This window comes from Anguilla rostrata, chromosome 1 (assembly GCF_018555375.3).
Source record: "Anguilla rostrata isolate EN2019 chromosome 1, ASM1855537v3, whole genome shotgun sequence".
Lineage (NCBI taxonomy): Eukaryota > Metazoa > Chordata > Actinopteri > Anguilliformes > Anguillidae > Anguilla > Anguilla rostrata.
The window spans coordinates 69,284,346-69,308,691 of NC_057933.1; the positions used below are offsets into that span (position 1 = coordinate 69,284,346).

General features: G+C 43.0%; 2 protein-coding genes across 2 annotated transcripts; both read right to left on the reverse strand.

The window, feature by feature from the left end:
- Positions 1 to 20: 20 nt before the first annotated feature.
- Positions 21 to 8,604, reverse strand: LOC135264978 (toll-like receptor 12). Its single transcript, XM_064354124.1, has 3 exons — positions 5,577 to 8,604; positions 4,968 to 5,176; positions 21 to 4,160 (listed from the first exon to the last, which is right to left on the reverse strand). Exons 1-3 carry the CDS (start codon positions 8,094 to 8,096, stop codon positions 4,013 to 4,015), a joined length of 2,877 nt encoding a protein of 958 aa, XP_064210194.1. The 5' UTR covers positions 8,097 to 8,604; the 3' UTR covers positions 21 to 4,012.
- A 151-nt stretch (positions 8,605 to 8,755) lies between these two features.
- On the reverse strand, positions 8,756 to 24,077 carry pbxip1b (pre-B-cell leukemia homeobox interacting protein 1b). The gene is made up of 14 exons (XM_064304002.1): positions 23,782 to 24,077; positions 22,387 to 22,482; positions 22,146 to 22,230; positions 20,749 to 20,822; positions 20,064 to 20,154; positions 19,543 to 19,616; positions 18,240 to 18,540; positions 17,943 to 18,017; positions 16,253 to 16,420; positions 14,534 to 14,562; positions 13,794 to 13,862; positions 13,543 to 13,653; positions 12,616 to 12,799; positions 8,756 to 12,363 (listed from the first exon to the last, which is right to left on the reverse strand). Exons 2-14 carry the CDS (start codon positions 22,453 to 22,455, stop codon positions 10,997 to 10,999), a joined length of 2,697 nt encoding a protein of 898 aa, XP_064160072.1. The 5' UTR covers positions 22,456 to 22,482; positions 23,782 to 24,077; the 3' UTR covers positions 8,756 to 10,996.
- Between the last annotated feature and the right edge of the window lie 269 nt (positions 24,078 to 24,346).

A 24,346-nucleotide genomic window follows, 5' to 3' on the forward strand; every position in this document is an offset into this window, starting at 1 on the left:
CAGAGTTCCAAGCAGGCACATTCCCCTTAAAAATACTTTATTATGCAGTTGTTTAAGTTTGATGGGTGTGACGCTTAAAATAAAGTTACAGCTTTTACCAATGTTCTATGTCATATACTGTATACGTGCGTTTAAAACATATTGATCTGCATGCATTGTATGAGAATATTTCAACTATCTAAGTAATCTAGATCAATTGGACAGTAGGATTTCACAGCATAAAGGCTCAGATCACTTATTTTGCATTACACTGTGTTTCTTCTTGGTCAATCTTGCAGCGTAACCTTGGTCATGCAACATCAGAAAAGCAACGGCACATTTTAAAAGTTACACCTTAACTTTACTGACTGTGGTTAGGGAGCGCCCAGCCAAACCTGTCCCAACCCTGACTCAACATGGTCTGCCTCCCCTCCCTCAAAATGTACGCCCACCCTTAATTAGAATTATGTAAAATACGTGCGTACATTTTTACATTCCCCTGTCCTATCACCAATTTCATAAGTAAAATCAGAATTGACTTAAAATAAATCATTTAAAAGTACTATTGTAAATGGGAGGTTTTAACCTGTACCCGCTCAAATGACTATGCTGTGCACCACTCCTTGGTAATGATTAGTTACTGGTGTCTGTTCTGGCTCTCTCCCTGTGTGCTGGCCTGTATTTATGTGAATTGGGCAACAATTCTCTCTCCCCACTGCATCATAATTGGCGTTGGCACAGTGTGGGGTTTTAAGTACAGCATATACATGAATATATCGCCACGGAAACACACAGCTTCACGAAACAGCAACACACATTAGCTGGGAGGTGGGGAAATGGCTCCTGTAAAAAAATAACTCATACACACTTACTAGGTATTACATTTAACATTTTTCATTTTAGCTCAGAAAATACAATACAGTATGAAATCATACTATTCATGAGTATACTAAATACACACAAAAAAGCCTTATTAAAATATTTACTTAAAAGCACGAAAGCATAATTCTGATAAAAGATAATGAAAAAAGATACATGTCCAAGAACAATCCTGTCAGAGGTCACTGGTTTCATTTGTGAGTACTGTATAGCATTAAACATCTTGAAAAACAAACACAAAAAAAACATTCCAGTCTTGAGTTACTGCAGAAATGTGTAATTGCATTAGAGACAGTCACACACATTTGTACTGTTACAGGACATAGTATTCACAGTATGGTAAATGACATGGTAAATACTGCTTTTATAAACTATGATTTGTCGATTAAATAAAAGCACCCCCCCAAAAAAAAATAAAATAAAATAAAATAAAATAAAAAAAGCTGACTGAATATATGACCGAGCAACCATTGGCACTTCAGTAATGCCACGAGGATTGTTTTTTCTTTATCGACCTTTGGATCCCCTACAACAGTGACAACTACTGAAACAGACAGAAGTGTCAATGCCACGTATTTCCAAGTCTTAGCTGACATATTAACCTGCTTGAAATCCTGAAGTCAAACCAAATGCCTTATTTGTATACTAGATTTTCAAAAAAACCTGAAACCAATTTGAATTGAAAATGACAAAATGTAAAAAAAACCTTTATTTGCATAATAGTAGCAAGGCGGGATACACAGAGCAAGTTCGTGAGGGAAGCCTTGCACTAAATGTGTAATCTTCAATGAACACAAAGGGCATGCAGCTTCAGATACCTGCCACAGTCCTCCTTTCATTTAACACTGTTAGAATTTCAGGCGCTCCAAAAAGCATGACAGTCACCTCCCCTTAAAATCGTTGAAATTTGGTGCATCAGAGCTGCTGTTCGTTCCCTGTGGGAAAATGGTTTTAGGCCATATTCTTGCCTGTGTTGTCGCTTTGTTTAATGACAAAGTAAAGGCATTCTTGATTTTAACTCTCTCCTCTGTCGTCTTTAAAGCCCTCTCCACTCAAAAACATGTTTATAAATGATTAACTTCTCTTTGAAGCATGACTTTATTCAGATATTTGTGTAGAACACCAGAGTGCCTTTTTCCACATTACTCCACTGTGGATGGGCAGCTTCGCCGTACTTCCCTGAAATCTGAGTCAGATATGAGCAAATATCAAACCTCATCATGGTCCACTATACACAGATATGTAAATTACAAGCAATGTGTTAGTGACATTGTTGAGAGTTTGTGTGTTGAATTTGGCAGACTGATGTAATCCCGAGGTACAGTAGGAACTTCGTTCCACTCATCACCAAAAATGGCCATCATAAAACAAAAATGGGTGCAATTTGTTTATAAAAAATCCTGTGGATGCACCTGACAGCATAGAGGGAATCTGTGTCTGTAGCACACATTTTACAGATGGCTACATGCAGAACCTCATGCATAAGTCGCTGGGTTTTGGAAATAAATTGATTTTGAATCTGGATACCGAGCCTACGATAATGAGGGTGTTGCAATTTGCATATCCATAGCCTGTCTTATTAATAATGAGGGTAAAGGTGTAGAGATGCCACGAAGTCATTTTCATTAGTCTACTGAACATTTTTTAGTGGAAAACCATATTAAACTAATTATTATTCAATATAGAATAATTTTTAACATTTTAAAATACATCTGGAGGGGTTAATTTCATATTTCTTGGGTAACAACAGCTCAATAAAACAATCCAGCGCAATTCGTTCTGCTTCCTACAGTAAAATACACATATTGAAAACCTTCTAATTTAACCTATTACTTATAACGCATCTCTTATTAAAGTACATGCCATGACTGATATTAAGATAGTGATTCGGATTTTATTCGTATCGTCACAAAGAACGGCGTATCGCTGTGAAAAGCTTCACGTGCTGACTTCGCTAAATCCTGATCTGGGGCTGGTATCATTTTCCTAATGACACAAAGAGGCTTCCTGTTGGTGATGCCATTGCTCGTGCTGAGCCAAGCAACTGTGCGACATGGCTCAGGAGGTAAGACCGATTGTCTGGCAGTCGGAGGGTTGCCGGTTCAAACCCCACCCTGGGCATGTCGAAGTGTCCTTGAGCAAGACACCTAATCCCTAACCCCTAACTGCTCTGGCGAATGAGAGGCATCAATTGTAAAGCGCTTTGGATGAAACCGCTATATAAATGCAGTCCATTTACCATTTAACTGCGCCAAATGCCAAGCAGTAACCATCTGGAGGTGCCGTCCCCAGCTAGACCGCTATCAGTCATCTCTTTTGGAGGAAAGGAAGCGCAACGGATCTACTTCCTTATTGAAACTAATAAGGGTGGGGAAAGACGACCAGCCTCTTCAGACTGTATCTCCGCTCCCCTTGCGTCCGCACCTCGTTGCAATCCCGCCAGTTCAGGTTATGGCAAAAAAATATGATTTTAGATCTTATTTTTTATTGTTTAATTTTTCTCTTCTTATGAGTTATAGAAACAGGCTGTCAGTATTCGGAATCTGAACTTTGGATAGCTTGGTTAGCATTGTTCATTTGCACTCGTGCTTCAGTGATGCTGCATCTTTACTCTCTGGTCTGGGAATGTTGTTAGCCAGGGCTGGTACTACTGATCATATTAAGGTGAATGAACTAACATTTCTCCGACATTGTAAGTCACTCTAAGAAGAGCACCAGCTAAGTGAAAAAATAAATAAAGAACATTCAGACAAAAAACTGAACTACCAGATAACAAACTGAACTACATTTGCATGTGCACTGTTCCAGTTCTAGCAGACTTCAGTAGTGTAGTAGACACTAAGTCTAAGGTTTTAACCCTTGAACGAATAGGCTGGAACTCATTCTCTAGACATTGTACATACTACATGCTGCATACATATTCTACATAACTGGCTGGTAGACTGTACACGCTCCCAAATGTCCCCACCCAACCCCCCCCCCCCCCCCCCCCACAACACACTTGCAAAAGCAAAATAATCCAGGGGGGACATGTTGGTTATAATAACATCAAATAAAGAAATAATACATAGCTACAAACCAAATTACACACAAGGTAACTGAGCACAGATTTCCTCAAAGCAGCAGTAAATAAAAGAGACAGTGTTGGGAAGGTTCAGAGCTCAGCCTGTCCACCTCCCCACCTCTCCTGTCCTCCCTCTCTGTCTGCAATGTTTCTGCGCAGCCTTTCCCAGAATTCCACTCTGTTCCCCTCCTCTTCTGGCCAGTCCAGGTAGGTGCGGGTTTTAGCCAGTTTGGCCAAACTAAAGGACAAACATACAAACAGCACAATGAACCAACATTAGCTGTGCCAACAGTAAAGTGATGTTATGGGGATAACCACAAAATAACTACGAGACTGTGAGTGGTGAACAGGTACTGCACAGAGTCCATTTTCCCTGCTCTGGCCTCTGGCCATCATTAGATCACTTGCATGGTCACAATGGTGGTGTTTCCACCTTTCCAATACTTTTATAAATCATGCAGCACATGAGAGCTTTGAGCCACTTACGGGGTTTGTCTCTGGGGGTAGAAACGCATTTTGCTCAAGGGTTCTTTCCAAAACACAAAATGATCCATGATTTAAAAATAATACAAATAATGATATTGTAGCAAATATATAATTATTAATAAACAATAAGCAATAAACTTACATATTTATGTAACACTATATAAATATATATATATAAAATGATATTTAAGTTGCCAAAAAAGCAGTAATCAGATTAATGCTGCCTGTGAATAGTAAAAATACAGTGACACTGCCCCCTACAGGAACGTTAAATAATTGCAATAAGAGCCTCTTTCTAACGTAAGATATTATACAAGCAGAATGTATCGAGAAATTCATGCTTTTCTGTCAAAAACAACATTATGCCAGTAGCAAAAAAACAAAAACAACATTCAGATGTCTTTACATACATCTTCAGTGATAGCACACAAATGACCCATCCTGTAACTTCATTTTCCAGAGTACATTTCTTGTATATCACTATTGCGCATATTTATAGAAAACCATTATGAAGTAAACACGTTTTAGAGGTGAAATCGGTGTTGAAAAACAGATTTACCGGTGGTATGGAGAGAGCTCAAAGGGTGAGATGTGCTCGAGGAAGATGAGGATCAGGCGGTGCGTGTTGTCGGCCAGCAGGCGATGCGTGGCCACGCGCATTTCCAGCGTGCACCAGTCACTGCGGAGGTAGCGGCGGCTCAGCACGCACACGGTGCACCTGCTGCCGTACACGCTGTCGGCGATGTTGTCCACAATGCCCTTCCCCACCTGCGGGAGAGGCGGCTCAGTCAACGGCAACCAATACAGCCTCAAGTTTTCCTTCTCTTCAGATAAAACTACCCAGGTTTTGTAACCGCACCAAACAGCTGAACAAATGGACTGAATCATAGTAGACATAACAGAAAGTGGGGTCAAACAGTTTCTATGAAACAAACACCCAGCCAGCAAGGTGAAGACTGTTGGCGCATGACAGCAGAAACTGTTCAAATGCTTTTATATATGGGAGATTCCATCGTAAAAAGGTTAACAGACTAATCAGTGATCAGGCAACACTACACACTTGAGTTACCTAACGTTACAGGGATGGAAAAACAGCCTGGGCGGAAACGCATTGCACAACATCTTACAGGACAAGTGCAAGTAATAGCAACGGAGCCCCACAACTCACCTCAAAGTCCCGGTTGTGCAGACAGAGCCTCAGTCTCGTCTCCCCCTCTCGCTCCAACTTACGCACCATCTCCTCCGTCACCCAGGCCTCATCCTTACTGCTGTAGGACACAAACGCGTCAAACATCCTCTCTTCCTCCTCCTCCTCCTCTATCCCTCTCCTTTTCCGCCTCTTCTTCCCCAGCTTCCTTTCCACCCAGCCGCTAACTCTGAAGAACAAAACCAGGCAGGGCCAGCGAGCGAATCGGTACCCCAGGGCAGAGGAGAGGAACAGGAGGACCAGCAAGGCAGTGGACAGCCAGCACAGGTAGTGGGCCTGCGTCTGGCAGAGCCACTCCATGGTGGACAGGAAGTTGAGGCGCCGGTAGTGCATGACGCAGATCTGCTTCTGGATGTTGACCACCTGCAGACTTCGCATGCCCTCCATCCATTCCAGGAGCCAGACATTGCCGCATTTGCAGCTGAAGTCCAGCCTTTCGAAGGACAGGACCGAAAGCGAGACCAGCGGGTAGAAGGCCCCTTCCAGGATGATCAGCGGGTTGTCGCTGAACAGCCGCAGGAGGCGCAGGGACCGCAGGTCGTGGAACATGCTCTCTGTCAGGTAGCTGAGGCGGCAGTTGAGCAGCACCAGGATTTCCAGGTTGCTGAGATTTCGGAAGGTCAAGCTCGGGTCCGTGCGATCGTTGAAGACGAGGTTGGAGAGCATCAAGCGCTTCAGCCTGTGGTGACGGCTGATCCCCGTGTACTTTATGCTCATTTCTGGATTAGCATCACACTCAAAGGATTCTAGATTTTCGAAAAACGGCACCATGTAGAGTTTACCACAGGTAAACTGACCGGTGACTTTTAATTTACGTACGTCCTGGTACAACGGGCTCTCACATTCAAATAACATCACTTTCTCGCCAATCAACTCCAGGTCAAAGGGTGTACCACGTGGGGGTATATTCCCCACATTCAGATAGACCCCAATTCCAGCATCTATCTTTAAGCGACGTAATTTTGATGGGAATCCGTAAAAGAGCATCTGGAGATACAATTCATAGATGTACTGCAACTTTCCAAGAGTCAGCTCTTGCAAACCTTCCTGTTTACTGAACACACCTTCCTCAATACTTTCTATCGTGTTGTCAAGTAATTGCAAAACCTCTAAAGCTACAAGACTAGCAAAGTCGGATTTCACCAGCTTTTTGATTTTGTTTCCTGCCAGGCTAAGGGTCTTCAGCTTCCTTAGGCCATGGAAAGCATCGCTTTCCAAGCATTCAATTGCGTTAGCCTCCAAATCGAGCTGCTCTAGGAGAGGCATACAAACAAACTGATTCCCTTCTATAGCAGTGAGGCTATTCCGAGGCAAGTTTAAAGTTCTGATGTTCCAAAGCTTGCCTTTACCAGCAGTACAGAATGAAGCATTTTTCAGCTTCATTTCAACCATTTCCAGAACCTTTATCCCGCTTGCACTCACCCAGAACCCAAAATCCAGACTTTTTACCTCACCATGCCACATGGACAACTCTCTCAATCCATCCCTGCATTTTTGGATCATCTGTACAGATATATCATCTATAACAAAATTTTTGATTGTTAAGGACTGTATTTCTAATTTTGAGACGAGGCTGCATGTATCTTGAAAGTTAAGTTTAAGAGTTTGTTCCTTAGCCAAGCCACCTGCCAGGAAAATCTCCTTTACGCTTCCTATTCCAGATTCCCAAATGCTGCCCAGCCATTGTCCTTTGAAGTACAATCCAAGGCTGGTCAGGTTCTGGAATATCTTCAAAGACTCTGGTACAATGATTTCAATGGGGTTGCCAGTCAGATCCAAATTCTTAATTCCAGACAGAACTGGAGTGGGCCAACTTCCTGATCCCTCACATCCTCCATTTTGGATTTTGCCAATATAGTTATCAGACAAATCCAAAGTCTCCAGATGTGACAGTCCCAGTGGCAGACGACAAAAAACCTTGCTGATGTCTTCAACACAGTTACTTCTAAGTTCCAGTTTTGACAACTTCACCAGAGGGGAGAACAAAGAGTTGGGCACTTCGGAAAAATTCAAGCCAAGCATCATTAGTTCCTCCAAGCTGCACAAACCTTGGAATACTCCTGAATCCAAAATAACATCTCTACAGAAATCGTCAGAAAACTTCAAGTGCAAATACTTCAAATGTGCCAATCCTAAGAATGCCCCAGATTGTATCTTTTCTAGCTTCCCATCTATACGCAACACCTCCAGAGCTTTAAACTGTGAGAATGAATTAGAGGGGAGGGTAGAGGCGCTGTGTGTGAGGCGCAGAGACCGCACTTCGGGCGAAACTTCCAGCAGATCGGACCTGAAATCAGTCACATTACTGCATTCAGCATAGAGACCCAGCCCAGGGATGTACGGAGGTACTGGGTATGCGATGTCTCGAAAGAGGTCCTCCTGGAAAGACACACAGTGGCGCATAATCAGTGCCCCAACTCCACCTTTACTCCCGTCCCAAATGCCGGAGTGAAAGAGCAAAGTCAAAAAAAGCCTCAGCATCCTCAGCAACGTTTTTGAAAATAAACCCCCCGAAAGAGTAGCAGAATAGCGTTTGCTCGCTGCAAATTCAGCTGTTGTTCTTCAGACGCTGGTGTCTCGCTTTGGCGATTTTGTTTAGTTTGACGCTGTTCCTCTGCTGGGGCACACCCGATGCACAAAACGCCTCTTTGCTTTCTCAGTTCCGCCTGCAGCAGCGATGAGGCATGTGTCAAATAAAGCCAGAGGCTATAAATATGCCATCTTATACTCTTCGCCATAGCTCAAACACAAAAAACTCGTTTGCCTCTTGACAAAACCTTAAACAGTGAAGAACAGTGACTTAAATGAAAGGTAAAACCATGCAGTTGAGACAAATGATACGCTGCCTTCTAGGGCTAGGGAAAGCCCTTCTAGGGCTAGGGCTAGCACACAAATACACCCCCATGGTAAAAGGAAGTGAAAACAGCACATCTTCCGGCTTCTAAACATATTGGTTATTGGTCAGTTTCTTTACCAAATAGGGTTAGGGTTAGGGTTAGGGTTTACCAAAACAGACTCTGGCTGCACAAATGGGCTGATGAATGACAGGCGACTTCAGACAGGAAATGGCACATCTCGTTGAGGGTTCGAAAAGAAAAGCAGAAAACGCACGCACATACACAAATGACCTCCAGAGCAACTTCAGCTTTTCAAGTTTTTTATTCACGTAAATATTTTTGCAAAAAGCTAAGGAAATCCTACAATTAGTTGTGCTTCCAAACGAAGGAAAATTCCTTGCCTTGTCTCCTTGAAACAAACGGGCTTTAGAATATATGATATGACATTTTCCTTCCAACTAGAGTTTTTGACAACAGTGTAACTATACTTTCCGCAGTAGAACACGGCGGTACTGTTCTGAACTGGTGTATGTGCTACATTTACACTCTACATCAAAGAAAACGTTATCCACAGACTGTTTTAGTTCCACACAAATGTCTTATTGAAGTGAAAATACTCAGCTATCATGATTTTACGATTACTCAAGGAATTCAGATTAGCACATTCTGCTAGTTCCAACACCATAGCAACTCAAGTCATTTCTGCACTGTTCATGTAGAGCAAGACACCTCGTATGATGACTATAGTAAATATGACCCTTTAACCCTGAAGAAACAGTGTGCATTTACTCATTTACCAAAACAAAAACCAAAAACAAAAACATCACAATCTTATGTATGGAGTGATATCAGACTGGGGTTCCATAAACATTTGACATATTAACATTGTCTGACATTATCAGGTCAGTGACAATCTTAAAAGCAACATTGATTTTCACAATTCAGAACAAAATTCTCCTGTAATATGATTGTATACTTTGGTTAGCAATAGGTTTCAATGGAAATTCTCAGGGATAAGCAGGTTTGTTGTCAAAGTGTTTCAAGTACTTACAAATGTAACTGATGCAGGCCTGAATGTTATATATTATTTTTTAAATGTACCTCACTTTGTGGAATATTTATATATTACCTAAATTACCTCAAAATACCTTAGCAATGTACGTATAAAAGCAAAAAAGTATGTTTCATTTAATTACCCACTTTATAATGCTCCACAGTACATCTACATTTGTAACTATGTAGTAATCAAACAATACCAGTTGAAAAAGTAGTCTTCAACAAAATAGCATTTGAAAATGCTTAATAAATAAAAACACAACCATAATCAAAACCTACAAAACCAGAGCAAGTGAAACTACAGTAAGCAATCTATATACAGGACCAAACACGTCCTCATCAACTTAAATTTTAGATTTATGCAAAACATTTAACTTTTAAATCCAATTTCACAAAAATATTAGACTTTCCTGAATACACCAGATATTAAGGTTCTCAGCCCATCTCACAGAGAATGACGTTTTACCTGCCGTAATCCAGCCTAACCCTTCCAATTCACAGGCAGAATCAGGTTCCCGGCATTCCTAAAGACGTGCTACCCTATTAAGCCTACCACAGCCTATTAAAGCTTTAGCCTAATATGTAATAGTCATCAAAAGTAAACCATAGCCTACAGATATAGGAAAATACACAAGATCTGTTACATTCAAACAGTTAAATAGCTTGAATAAGTTGCAAAGTAGTACAAAAAGACAGTATTGAAACACTAATTTTAAACGCATGGAACTACAGTAAACAGAGCTTTAATTATGTTTTAAATGGACTTATGCCCATTTGGAGAGATATGGAGGGGCAGTGTGGATGGAGGCTTGCCACGGATGGTTCCAGAAGAATATGTTCAGCTCTATACTTGACTGGCTGAGCGCTGCACTACTAGCTGAAACACGAGGAGTCCCCACACGGTTGGGACTGGTTGTGGACTACATGGTGGCAGACAAGCCTCTATGCTCAGAAGCCCCAGCTTCAGGCTCTGTAGCAAAGCACATTTGTCGGTGGCTTGTCCACATGGAGTAGAGTAAATAACACATGACCTGCCCGTGGCATCGGAGAAAATCTCCTTTAGACTACAAGTAGTTACACCTACTGGTAGGCGGTAATACAGGACAATGCTTAGGGAACTGGGGGCTGTAACTCAAAGGTTGCAGGTTTGATTGACGGTGCAGGGTGCTACTACTGTACCTCTGGGCTGTATAAATGGATTGTGCATAAAAATGTAATCCGAGTAATTTGCTATTAATAAGCGTGTCTGCAGAAATGTAATGTTGTACAAGCTGAACATCTGTAGTATGAGGAAGATGATTTATAGGTTTAATATAATCCATCCTTGCAGTAAAATTATTAAAAGATTAAGCTGCTGTTAATCTTAACATTTTAAGCAATTTTCCTCTAAATGCAGACCTCCTGGGCATAATCTGTGCTAACTCTCCCTCCACCCCCTTCTCGTACCCTCATTCATTTTTCTTCAACCGTTTCTATAAGTCCACCCCTTCACCCTCTCACTTCAACATTCCCTCTCTTCCTCTCACCTCTCTGGTCCTCCGCCTCTCCCTCTGTCACTGAAAACTTCCTCAACGCCTCCTTCTCAAACTCCTCCATCTCATCCTCCACCTCATCATCGTCTTCTCCCTCACCCTCCACCATATCCTCCAGAATGTCAGCTACATCTTCCACAAAATCCCTGAAGGAAATTTTGTCATGGGTGAAAACCCCATCCACAAAAAAATCCTTGACTAGCTTGCTAATTTCTTCCCCACCATCACGGCCAGCCTCCTCAATCTTGCTCAGGTAACCCCCTAGGAGGGCCTCAAAATCAGTGAGCGTGACAGGAGCTAGTCCTTCAGCTTTGGCACACTCTGCCATACCGTTACACTGCACTAGGGGGCGATAGAAGTGCTGGAGTTTCTCTTTCTTCCGCTTCCAATAGTCGTTGTGTTCGTGGTGTCTGTGTGATGCACTCAGGGGTGTCTTGTCTGGTGTACCCTGCCAGTGTCTGTCCTTCTTGGCCTTCTCTTTTTGCTCACCCATGCCTTCTTTCCCATTCCTGTCCTCCTCATTCTTGTGAAAATGATCTCTATGATATTTTTTCCCATCTCCATTTTTTCTATCCTCCTTCCAGCCATCTCTTTTCCTCTCCCAGTTTTTGTACCAGCCTTTCTCCTTCTCCTCTTCCCTCTGTTTCCAGTCCTTTCCATCACCCTGGTCTCTATCTCCATCTCTGCCTGCTTTCCACAGTTTCTCACCTGCTCCTTCCTTTCTCTCCTTCCATTCTTTTCCTTCTTTTCTTCCACCATTCCTCCCCTTTTTCCATTCCCTTTCTGCCTTCCACTCTTTTCTCTCCTCCCTCTTCTTCCAAACTTTACCAGGTTCTCTGCCTCTGTCCCCCCCTTCTTTCCATTCTTTCTCTCCTCTCCACTCCTTTCTCAGTTCTTTCTCCTTCCAGTCCCTGCCTTCGTCTTTGCCGCCATTTCTCCATTTTTTAGCCTCCTTCTCTCCCCTCAACTCTTTCCTCTGCTCCCGTCTCTCACTCCTCCCTTCCCAAGGTCTCTTCCTCTTCTCTCCTCCCCTCCTCCCCAGCTTTTCCACCTCCTCGGTCAGCCTCCTCTCCATCTCCACAAGCCCCTCCCTCACCCCTTTCTTCCCACCTCCCTCCATCTTCATCCCCTCCAGCCTCTTCCTGCTGCCCTCCAACAGCACTTTTTGCCGCTCCAGCTCCTCCTCTAGACTCCCCACGGGGCTCTTCTCCTCCGCTGCTCCCACCGTCTCCTCCACCACAGGGGTCGGGGCATCACTCTGGTTTTGGTCAGATGGGGGCGATGTGGAGGCGGAGAGTGGGGGTTCCTGAGACTCTTCCTTGGCTGGGGAGAAGGAAGTGAGAGTCAACTAATGAAAATTTTCAAAGAAGTATGAAACCACTATCACTATCAAGAAAGTCATAAAGGTAAGCTCAGTCACTCAGACCCTCAGTACAATACCCGTGAGCAAGGTAAGCTCAGTCACTCAGACCCTCAGTACAATACCTGTGAGCAAGGTAAGCTCAGTCACTCAGATCCTCAGTACAATACCTGTGAGCAAGGTAAGCTCAGTCACTCAGACCCTCAGTACAATACCTGTGAGCAAGGTAAGCTCAGTCACTCTGGCCCTCAAGGACTCCAGCTCGCTCTGGAGGGCAGGCAAAGACGACAGCTCCTCTTTCATCCTCTCGTTCTCTTTCTCCAGCTCTCCATTCTGGACCCTCTCTCTCCCATTCACCTCTGCGTGCTGCAGGGCCAGGTCGAGCTCCTCTTTCTGAGACTGATGGGGAGAAGAGAGAGAACGGGCGAGGGTGTAAAGCAGGGCAAGGAGCAGAAAGCTGGGGGTTGACAATTTCATGCCGAGAAGAGAGAGAAGCGGTACCATAGATGTGTGTTAACCATAGATGTGTGTTACTGTAACCATAGACGTGTGTTAAACATAGATGTGCGATGACAGTGATGATATTACACTGCACATGAAGTACATCTCCACCGCTATTCATTGAGCAGAACGGGACCGGCTTTATAGAGCTCATTGCTTATTATCAGGCTTGTTATCAGGTCTATGTTACTGCATGACCATGTAATGTTTTATGTATATAGTGATATCACACAATGCACTGTGCATACTTATCATGGCTATGGCCGTTAGCTTATATCAGAATGGCTTCTCTGCCTGACACTCAACCTTTGATGTGCTGCACGCTGTTCACTATTCTCCATCCATGCCCTTGTTCTACAATATCCACCATGTTTCTGCAGCCAGGATGTGTTTGCAAGTTTCTCTGTCTTAGCTTTGAATCAGACAATACATAGATATTTAAACATTAAGAGACTGTTTAGCAGTGAAACCCACATATGTTAATGAAGATAAGAGAAATTAAAAAGGAATGTAGGAGGGGGAAAGGAAAAGAGGGAGGCTAGAAGGAAGGACAGAAACTAGGAGGGCATTGAGTGGAAGATCTATAAAAGAATAAGGCAGGATGGCAGAGGAGAGGAAAGGAGGATGAGAGGAGGTCTAACCTGTAGCTGTGCCTGTAGTTCACTGATCTGCTGGTTCTCTTTAGCAAGTTTATCCAGAACCTCTGCCATTTCCTGAACTCCCTGGGGGTCAGCGTCTGCGTTCTGAAACGCCTAACCCAACACACACACACACACACACATGCACACAGACAAAAGTGAAAAGAAAGACACATGCCTGATGAACTTGCCATCCCCACAGTGAGTGGTGGAAGAAATAAAGAAAATGAATAAAGAAAGCACTGATGGCCAACCTGACTTCCTGGCAGCTCCTGGTCATTCAGCTCTCTCACATGAACATCCTCTGCTAAAGAAAAACACTCCTGTTACCACTACAATACACACTCATCCAATAACAGACGATACAGCTAGTATTATCACAAGCAGTCACAGGATTTACCATTATAATACTGTCAGCACACACTCAAATTTAACACACTGCAAGCACAACAGCTACCATACAGACACAGGCCCAAAAATCCCGAATGCCAAACTGCCATAACAGCGAAATCACAAAACCTGTCACGCAGCACATGCGCACCATTACATAACACGCTACAGTATGGAGCAGTACAAGAGCAATGCACATTTGTGGCACTACAGCAGGATATGCTGTATCGGATAATGGCGTAATGTTCTCTCTGCACAAAGGGTTTGCATCCATTTCCAGTTCTGACATCAGAATGGTCTACTGGCCACACTGGCTCTGTAACACAAGTAGGCCCACACACACACACACAACTTTCTTTTCAAACTCTTACTTCCAATTGTTTTCTGTCTTTAGCAAACCCAAACCCATTAAACCGCTAATTCAAATAGACTTTGGATCGCTTGGTTCAAAGCTCTTTTTAGTATGACAGCTGATTAGCACTGCAAGCTAGCTCTGCTTGTCTCTGCCTACCTGTCTAAATGGTTTAGGCAGAGGCTCTAGGATTTGTCAATACTGAGCTGTATGTAGATGGCAGTTAGCCATGGGAGACCACACCTCTCCTACTCGCAAGCTTTCAAAAATCCAGAACCTTTCTAGAGACACATGACTGACACAACTGCTCCACACTCCAGCACCTTTTCCAACAAGTTAGGTTGTCAAATTTCTGCCCTGCTAGAGCTGCCCCGATCAACTGGGAGTTCTGTTATTGTGAAGTGAAAACATCTATGAGTAACAACAGCCCAAGCATGTAGCAGTAGGCCACACAAGCTCATACAACAGGACCGCAGAGTGCTGAAGTGTGTAGCATGTAAAAATCATCTGTCCACCCTCTGTTGCAGCACTCAATGCCTCTGTGGAACCAATGTCAGCACAACGTCAGCTCGTTGGGAGCTTTATGAAATGGGTTTCCATGGCCATGCAGCCACACGCAAGCCTGTGATCACCATGCGCAATGCCAAGCATCGGCCGAAGTGGTGTAAAGCACACGGCCATTGGACTCTGGAGGAGTGGAAACACGTTCTCTGGAGTGATGAATCACCCATCACTATCTGGCAGTCTGACAGACAAATCTGGGTTTGGCGAGGTCCATAAAGACATGGTTGGAAGAGTTTGGTGTGGAAGAACTTGACTTGCCTGCACAGAGCCTTTAAGATGAATTAGAGCGCAGACTGCAAGCCAGGCCTTATTGACCAACATCAGTGCCTGACCTCACAAATGCTCTTGTGGGTGAATGGAAGGAAATCCCCACAGCCATGTACCAAAATCTAGTGGAAAGCCTTCCCAGCAGAGTGGAGGTTGTTATAGTAGCAAAGGGGGGACCAAATCCATATTAATATCCATGGTTTTGGAATGAGATGTTCAACAAGCACATATGGGTGCAATGTTTGAGCGTCCACATACTTTTGACCATGTAGTGTATTTTTAACTACTCTACAGTTAGCCCTGGCCAAAATGCTAAGGGGAGGGGGGGGGGGGGGGATGGGCATTTCGTAGAGATTAAAACTAAGTGCTAAGAATAGTTTGCAAGATGGTCTTAATATTCTAGGGCATCCACTGGCCATGTGAGTTAGTCTCAAAGCTCAGATCCCCCACTCAATACCTACCATCATCCAGGTCAGTGAAGACACCTGTGGGGACAATAAACCTTCAATACTTTTTATGCATCATATGAGTTTCTAACTTAGTACGATACGTCAGCTAGCAATGCCACCATTACTAAGGTTGTAAGTTGCCACTAGTTTACATTTTGGTTTAAATCAGTGACTTCACAAAACGATTTTGGTAAACTGGAGAAAAACCTTCAACAACCACCCACGGGCAATGTATTTCACTTTTATATGAAATCAAATAAAATAACTAATCGTTCAGAAATGATTTTCCAATTGCCATTTCCAATGGATCTTTCCAATTTCCAACATTCCAATGGTAAACTTACCACTAAGAAGAGCTACAAAAGTACTGGCAGCTACTGTGATGACAGTCAGTAATAGCAAATCTGGTTATCTTCACCCCCTATCTTCAGCTCTACTATTTTTGAGAAACAGCTGTGGCACAGGGGCTGTCTCTCTTACTGGAAGTTTGCCAGTATCTCCTTGACACTGACAAACAACAACCCACCAAAACAATAGCAGTACAATAGTACCAATAGTACCAGTAACACTAAGAAATAAATTTCTCTACCATTAGCTTCTAGATCATGATACCTGAGAAAACAAAATGTGCTCACAGATACCAAAAAAAGCCAAGCCAGCAAAATGCAACCCAATGCCTGTTAGGTGAAGCCGCTTCCGTACTCATCACCCTCTCTGGGCCTAAGCGGTTGGTCTTCGTCCACCTCACCACCCTCCCTCCCCGGCTGGTCCAAGGGCCCGACTGGGAACACTTTTCTCTTCCTCAGCCCCTCCCCCTCGGGGCCTTGCTCCGCCCCTAACTCAGAGTCGTAGGGCAAATCTACCCAAGGAAATGAGAAAGGAAATTAAACAGCCACATCACACACACCAGCAAAGCTTGAAGTTATTTTTAGCACGACAGATGATTAGTACTGAAAGCTAGCTCTGCTTGTCTCCGTCTGTCTGTCTAAATGGTTCAGGCAGAGGCTCTAGGATTTGTCATTACTGAGCTGTATGTAGATTGCAGTTAGCCATGGGAGACCACACCTCTCCCACTTGCAAGCTTTCAAAAATCCATAACCTTTCTAGAGACATAAGATTTACAACGACCGCTCGACACACCAATACGTTTTGCTATTATTTGTATGCATTCTAGTGTTCATCCAGAAGTAAATATTCTCTTTTCTCTATTATTCTAACAGTATTCAGCAGAAGAGTTTTAAAGCAGCACAGCTGCGCTTCAAGCTCGCATAGCCCTCCACAAGCAGGCTCCTCAAGGAATACCATCACAAATCTGGACACCACAAATAAAGTTGCCTGCTACACGGTCAGTGGTAAGCGCTGATGGTAATCCCCCTGTGCCTTCTATTTTTGCTCCAGCAAACTCTAATTACTTTGTGAATCCTTAACTGAACCGCCACTCCAGTGATTTACCTCCCAGTTTAATTTTAATTTCTATATAAAAGCCAGTATGACCAACTATACACAAAAGATACAGTAAATACTGTACAGCACAGTATCTTACAGGCAGCAGTGGACAATTGGCATAGAAAACATTTGCAACTGTATGCACCCAATTAGTAACTGTATACGGACAATTAAGTTGAATTCTACTGATGAATTCGTTTTTTATTAGCAATTATATGCAAATTTGATAACAGCTTCAGTGTGCAAAACAGCTAATTTTCCATATCACGTTCAACCAAAATGTTATACTCTTGGGTACCCCAGGCAAGCCAGATCAGTTATACTGAATAATAAAATATGTATCCAAAGTTTTTTTTGAATCTACTGCAAATTTCTTGCATGCTGGGAAAGATAAAACAAACAAAAAGGTTCATTAAGCAGCATTACAAAGCATTCTGGAAATGTACTGAAAAGTGCTGTACAAAAAAATATTTATTTTTATACAAAGCCACAAAATGTCCAATCAACACCAAGTGGACTGTGTGGCCGTTTCCTGTAGCTGCCATCTTGCTTATTCAGATAAACATTTGGGCCAATGGGAAGTGGCCAAGCAGGAAGATGAACAATAATGACACTAACAAATATAACATGGAGCCCAGAATGAAGGGCTCCCTCCTGAACTGAGAGTGCAGTGGAGCAAAGATAAGAGGACATACAGGAGAGAACCACTCTCTGCAGAAGCTGAAAGGATCCATGTCTTTTTAAAAAAATGCAAAAAACGCATATTTGAAAACCCAAATTATATCAAGATAAGTGGCAAAAAAAAGCAATCCGATCCGAATGCTCTTCCCTTTTCTCTTGGAAAATTTACACAAAATAAATAAATAAATAAAATCATGCTCTCTATTTGCATCTACCAATTTGCATGCATCCCTTCCTGGGTGCACTCCTCCTACCAGAGATTCCTCGTCTCGTCAGCTTCCTTTCCCAGACATGGAACATGTCCTTGACCAGCTGATCCACCAATTGCACTTAAACACAAACACGTTGAGCATTTACCCAACGGCCCAATGAGGGGAAGAGGGAGGGGCTAGATGCGTCACAACAGACCTTAATCTCCACATCGTTATGTTACTGATTGAACAGTGCAACAATTAGCTGAGCCTAGGGAAGAAGGTCCCACATACATCTCCAGCTTTAATAACTTTGATTGTCACGCGTGCAGAGCTTACGTTCCACCGCAGTTTCCATACCTGCTTGTTTCCCCACTTCGGCCACTTTTTTGGCCAGCTCAGACCCCTCCTCTTCCTGCTGAACGCCGTCCCTTCCCGGTGACTCGGACTCTGGGTAATGGCCGATGGGTATGTGGCTCTCCTCGGGAGAGGAGCTCACGTGGGTGTACGTGTCGGAGAACGTTTCGGGTTCATGGTTAACGGAGCTGCCGCCCTCAAGGTTGCAGCCAAGGGAGACATGGCTGGAGGGGGCGGGGCCCAAAAGGGTGGGGCTGGGAGGGGCGGAGCCTTCACTGCTCTCAGGCGCGGTTTCTTGGCAAATCTGGGAATTCAATGCGCAAAAAGTGTGGGGGGAGGTCACCATGTTATCATACCTTCTGGTGATTTTAAACATACTCTCTGTAGGGTTTATTGAATAGAGCACAGTGATTTTAAACATACTCTCTGTAGGGTTTACTGAATAGAGCACAGTGATTTTAAACATACTCTCTGTAGGGTTTATTGCATAGAGCACAGTGATTTTAAACATACTCTCTGTAGGGTTTACTGAATAGAGCACAGTGATTTTAAACATACTCTCTGTAGGGTTTATTGAATAGAGCACAGTGATTTTAAACATACTCTCTGTAGGGTTTATTGAATAGAGCACAGTGATTTTAAACATACTCTCTGTAGGGTTTATTGAATAGAGCACAGTGATTTTAAACATACTCTCTGTAGGGTTTATTGAATAGAGCACAGTGATTTTAAACATACTCTCTGTAGGGTTTACTGAATAGAGCACAGTGATTTTAAACATACTCTCTGTAGGGTTTACTGAATAGAGCACAGTGATTTTAAACATACTCTCTGTAGGGTTTATTGAATAGAGCACAGTGATTTTAAACATACTCTCTGTAGGGTTTACTGAATAGAGCACAGTGATTTTAAACATACTCTCTGTAGGGTTTATTGAATAGAGCACAGTGATTTTAAACATACTCTCTGTAGGGTTTATTGAACAGAGCACAGTGATTTTAAACATACTCTCTGTAGGGTTTATTGAATAGAGCACAGTGATTTTAAACATACTCTCTGTAGGGTTTATTGAATAGAGCACAGTGATTTTAAACATACTCTCTGTAGGGTTTATGAATAGAGCACAGTGATTTTAAACATACTCTCTGTAGGGTTTATTGAATAGAGCACAGTGATTTTAAACATACTCTCTGTAGGGTTTATTGAACAGAGCACAGTGATTTTAAACATACTCTCTGTAGGGTTTATTGAATAGAGCACAGAGGCTTTATCAGACAGGGGAAAGGTTAACGGTTAATGTGCTGACCTGCAGACCTTCCTCTGAGCGGATGTCCCCAGTCTGCTCTGTACTCCCCCCTGTCTCCGCCTCAGTGACAGCCTCTGTCACAGAAAGCAGGAAAGACGTCACAATACAAAATAACACAAACCACCAACACCACAATACCAGTACACAACGGAGCACACCAGGGCTGGGACCAATTCCGTTTCAGTTCAGTCAATTCAGGCTATGAACTTGGTGTGAAAATGGACTTAGAGTTCAATGATATTCACATCCCAAATGGACCAAACAGAATTGCGCAACAACGATTAAAATGTCACACGTCAACCCGGACAATTCAATCTGAGACTAAAAGGCGCTAGCCAGCAAAAACTTTTTTTCCCCACACAACACTCAAACAGCACGCGCAGCAACGGTAGCACAAAAAGACACAGCAGCAAACCGCGCACTACACACAGAGAAAGCCTGCAGAGATCAGCATATGGAAATGAAGGCTGAACGCACATCAAAGCAGTGAAAAGGGTGAAACGCACTGAGCTGCGGCCTACCTGTCACTTCCTGTGCTGAGCTAGGCATATCTGTGAGGCCTTCGTTCACTTCTGCTTCTGGGCCAATATTTTCAACAGCAGGTTCTTGAAACTGAAAAACATACATACACACTAAAATAAAATAAATAAATAAATTACATATCTGCTGTGTAGCTGATTTAGGCCCACACTTCCAGTATTATAGGAGCCGACTCAAGGTCAGGAATTTGAAACACAATATTAGGATTTCTGAAGCTGGATTATTAATGTCAACTGCCACCACATAAAATCCCACGATGAGCAGTTTTCAGTTCAGTATTCTTATAGAAGGGTCTGCACAGCTGTGTTTAGTCCACTGAATTGCAGTGGGGGAATCAGGGTTGGGGCTAAAGAAGTGTGGTGGCAGCTTAAGGAGATATGGCAGGGAGGGCTGGGGTATTCTTGTGATCTGGATGGAAGTGTAAGATGATTATAGGATGCCCTACGACAGTGGTTCCCAAACATCTCCTTGGATACCTCCAGCCAGATCCGGATATTCAATGTGTTCCGACTCAAACAGACCTGCTACAGCTAATCACACCCTTAATTAGTTGCATCAGGTGTGCTTGGGATGGAAGACATTAAACACCTGGATCAGGTTGGGGGTACCTGAGGAGAGGTCTGGGAACCACTGCCCTACGATTAAATAGTGAGCGATAGGCATTACCTGCAGGTCCTGCTTGGAGTGAACTCCCTCCATTTCTGCGGCACTGTCACCTGTCAGCGGCTCTGTCTCCTTACCTGTTGGAACACACAGCAGAGGCGTTTCTTAGCACGGGCAGCCAAAGTGCACAGGCGCCAGCTTCCTGACACAGGAAAGCTCCAGACCAGGGCTGCCCAGCCCTGTTCCTGAAGATCTGCTGTCCCACAGGTTTCTAATTCCAATCCAAACAAAGCACACCTCAGTCAACAGCTAGAGATCTCTTCGGGCTGCTAATTAGTAGAATCAGGTGTGCTTTTTTTTTGGGTTGAAGTGAAAACCTGCAGGACGGCAGATCTCCAGGGCCAGGGTTGGGCAGCCCTGCTCTAAACCAACACGATTCACCTGCAGCAACAAAACAGAAAACTTTGGTTATGATGAAGCCCAGCAGCCTTGACCCCCCCCCCCCCCCAGTCTCATCATTCCACTGTGGCATCCAGCTAAAGGATGATTGCAAAACAGTGCTAGACTGTCTATCCTTCATTTTACCTACTTAACATAATTAACTTCATCCATTAATGAACTTAACCGCTTACTAATTCAAAAACAAGCAAGAAAGAACACTACATTTAAAAAATCTAATTGGCCTGACAATGTATGCGTGTTCCTATGGTGAAAAAATGTAAGCGATATGAATTAGATGTTGCTAGGCCTGAGTGTGTGAGCCAATTAACCTTGCAGTGAATGATGAGGCCGGGCACTGCACCTTGTGCCTGCCGTTGCATGAATTATTAATTGGAGACTTTTAGTTAAGAAAACACCATTGTGACTGTGTGCTGTGGAGAGCCCAACAGTGTAAATGCTCCTCTTCTTTTTTCTCAGCCACTCATACTCCCTGCAGCTCTCGAATCAAGAGGCAAAGGCTTCGAATACCACACAACACTGTCATTTATTAACTATGACTTCCACAAAGCTAGCTAAGTGTAGCTTCTTTAGTATTTAGCATTTATGAATGCTAAAATTTTCTGGCTAGCTAACAAGCTAAATAATGTTGTTGCATGTCAGTTCCCTCAAAAATATTTGTTTGTTAAGTACCTTAAGTTAACTTAACACAATAATTTCTATTGTGTAATACTATACATAAAGAAATTACATATAATAAATAAAGGAATGGAGTTTCCACTGGTAGAGCAGCTGGTGAGTTATTTTTAAAATGCACAAATGTTCGAAAAAATTACGTAAATGATTAAAAATATTCTTGTATTTTCAGAAGTAAAATAATACAAATTGAAGTGATCATAGTCTTGAAGATGAGGCGAGTTTTACTGGATTGAAACTTTTAAATTATACATTCAGACAGTAAGTCAGCACAAACACATACAGACCCCATACAGTAGGTGAAATGCACATCAAAGCAGCGCTACCTCTTTCTCCCAGTGCCAAGCTGGGTATGTCTGTCAAACTTTCACTCCCCCCAGCTCCGGGGTCAACATTTCCAACAGCAGGCTCCTATGACGAAGTGAACAACATGCTTGTTTTTGCTGAGAAATGTAATTAATCTCTACCCACATACACAACAATGAGGGGCTTGCATACCACCACAACCATACCACCCCCCCTTAAAAAAAAAACTCCACACAAAACACACACACACACACTGCATACCTCGGACGGGAGGACGGACCAGCTGCCTCCGGAACTATTACCGTTGGTGATGTCGCTGCTTCCAGACATCACCCCCCTAGTGGTTTAGCCCAGCACCTGCTGGACAGACATCATCAACGCCGCAGTCTGCACGTTATCGTCGGTGCATTGTAATTGGGTTCATAACCCGGAGTTCTTTTCACCGACAGAGGGGAATCTGAGCGCATGCAGCAATACGGCATCCGGCCGCACTTATTTCTCAAAAGAATGATACATTAATGAGAAGAACATATACTAGTTCCCTATAGGAACCTGGTATAGGGACACGTTTTCTGTGATCTGCATGTTGCTGCTTCATTAGCAGTTAGTCTGTGTTCTGCTTGTTCTAGCTTTTTATTGCCCAGTGAATGCTTTGGCAGATAAGGCGGTTACTAAGGAAGTAACGGTCACTGGGGAGACGGGTCTGCTAAGGCCAGTGCAGCTGAACTGGAGGGATAAATGTACATCTACCCTTCTTTTACTGATGTTGTTTGAAAGACAACAATACATATACAATACACAAATCATCCTGACACAGCATAAGGGTCAATGGGCGATGTCAAAGACACATTATGCCTACTCCTAAATTACTGTAGATTCATTAATCAATCCTAACACTAAAATGCTTTGAAATTCAAATCTATGGGGAAAAAAGAGAAAAGGAGAGAGATGTGATGAGATAAAGCCAGGTGATTAAAAATCATACTGAATCACTGGAACAACAACTCTTTTGTTGTTCCATTTGGTATTTGTTTTCTGCTTATATGTTTAGCTCCTTCCTCTTTCTGTGATGTTGTTACATGCTTCCTTCGTCTATGCCAGTCCTTATCTTTCGGTCAGTCTCGGTTCAAAAATGACCAAAAATGGTAAGACCAGACGTCAAGCGCATAAGCAGAGTAAGAACGCGCTTAGGCCTAACGGTCTTCCAAAACTGAAGCTAAAACGGGCATAAACATGTTTTGTCTCTCACTCTGTCCACCAAGCGCTTCCGTGTATATGCGGCGCGTGTCTAGCCTACAGCGACTTAACATTTGCATGTTTGTGAAAGTATTGACAAAAGGGGAGTGTACTCTTAAGTGGCTCAGAAACCCTGCAATCTGAAAAGAATATACACGTCTGCCTTACAAATATAGAAAGTAATTTACGTAAAACCAATTTCATACCAGTTGCCATTGTGAGAAAAGGTGGTCATAAATCAATTTATCGATACTTCAATCAAGTCTCGTTAGCTGACTAGCTACTTTTTTCCTCGCATTTGACGCAACAAAGTATCTTTCAACGGAAAAGGGCGGAGACATTTATTAAACTAACCAGCGAGCGACGCAAGTGCCATTTTGTGCTCAATTTCATTAAAACAATGAAATGCTACACACTTACCGTGCTTTCGATCTCAGCTATTGCTCACACTCTTCCCCTTAGCTAACTAGGTAGCCAGCAAGCTAAACTCTTTTCTCGAACTTCAGAACTCGGACTTGACGGACTCAACTCTTTGCCAACAGGGTAGCGACATTCACGAAGATCCTGCCTCCCTAAAGTTGCATGAACCAATCGAACTGGAAGTGTCTTGTGGATCAATTGATTGACATTCGCAGGTGTGGGTGAATGGCTATAGATATACTTTCATACATCGAAGAAACTGAACACTGATTACTCACTTAAGCGTACTAATGTTCGACTAGACATGTGGCACGTCTGCGGTGCTAAATTTGTAGCCACTTGTTATTGAAGTATTAAGTATTTCAATTCCGTTCGGGTATGTTAAGCCCGTTGCGCATCGTTAAGTATCCAGAAACAAGAGTGAATCCATACCACAACATCATATTTTCTTGTATTATGCTTCTTCCAGTGCCAACCTTGCTCATAAGCTTACTCCCCCTTTTGCGTAGTGGTGAGAGAGAAAACGCAACTTTTATTGTAAATTGCAAAGCAATTAAGTGAATGA

Coding starts and splice junctions, on each gene's coding strand:
- LOC135264978 (XM_064354124.1), bottom strand. CDS start 8,096: ATGCTGAGGCTTTTTTTGACTTTGCTCTTTCACTCCGGCATTTGGGAC. Junction 5,177..5,576: donor TGCACAACCGGGACTTTGAG/GTGAGTTGTGGG, acceptor CCTCTCCCGCAG/GTGGGGAAGGGCATTGTGGA. Junction 4,161..4,967: donor GAGCTCTCTCCATACCACCG/GTAAATCTGTTT, acceptor TTTGTCCTTTAG/TTTGGCCAAACTGGCTAAAA.
- pbxip1b (XM_064304002.1), bottom strand. CDS start 22,455: ATGTCTGGAAGCAGCGACATCACCAACGGTAATAGTTCCGGAGGCAGC. Junction 22,231..22,386: donor GGTCCGTCCTCCCGTCCGAG/GTATGCAGTGTG, acceptor ACTTCGTCATAG/GAGCCTGCTGTTGGAAATGT. Junction 18,018..18,239: donor CGAAGTGGGGAAACAAGCAG/GTATGGAAACTG, acceptor TTTGTGTTTAAG/TGCAATTGGTGGATCAGCTG.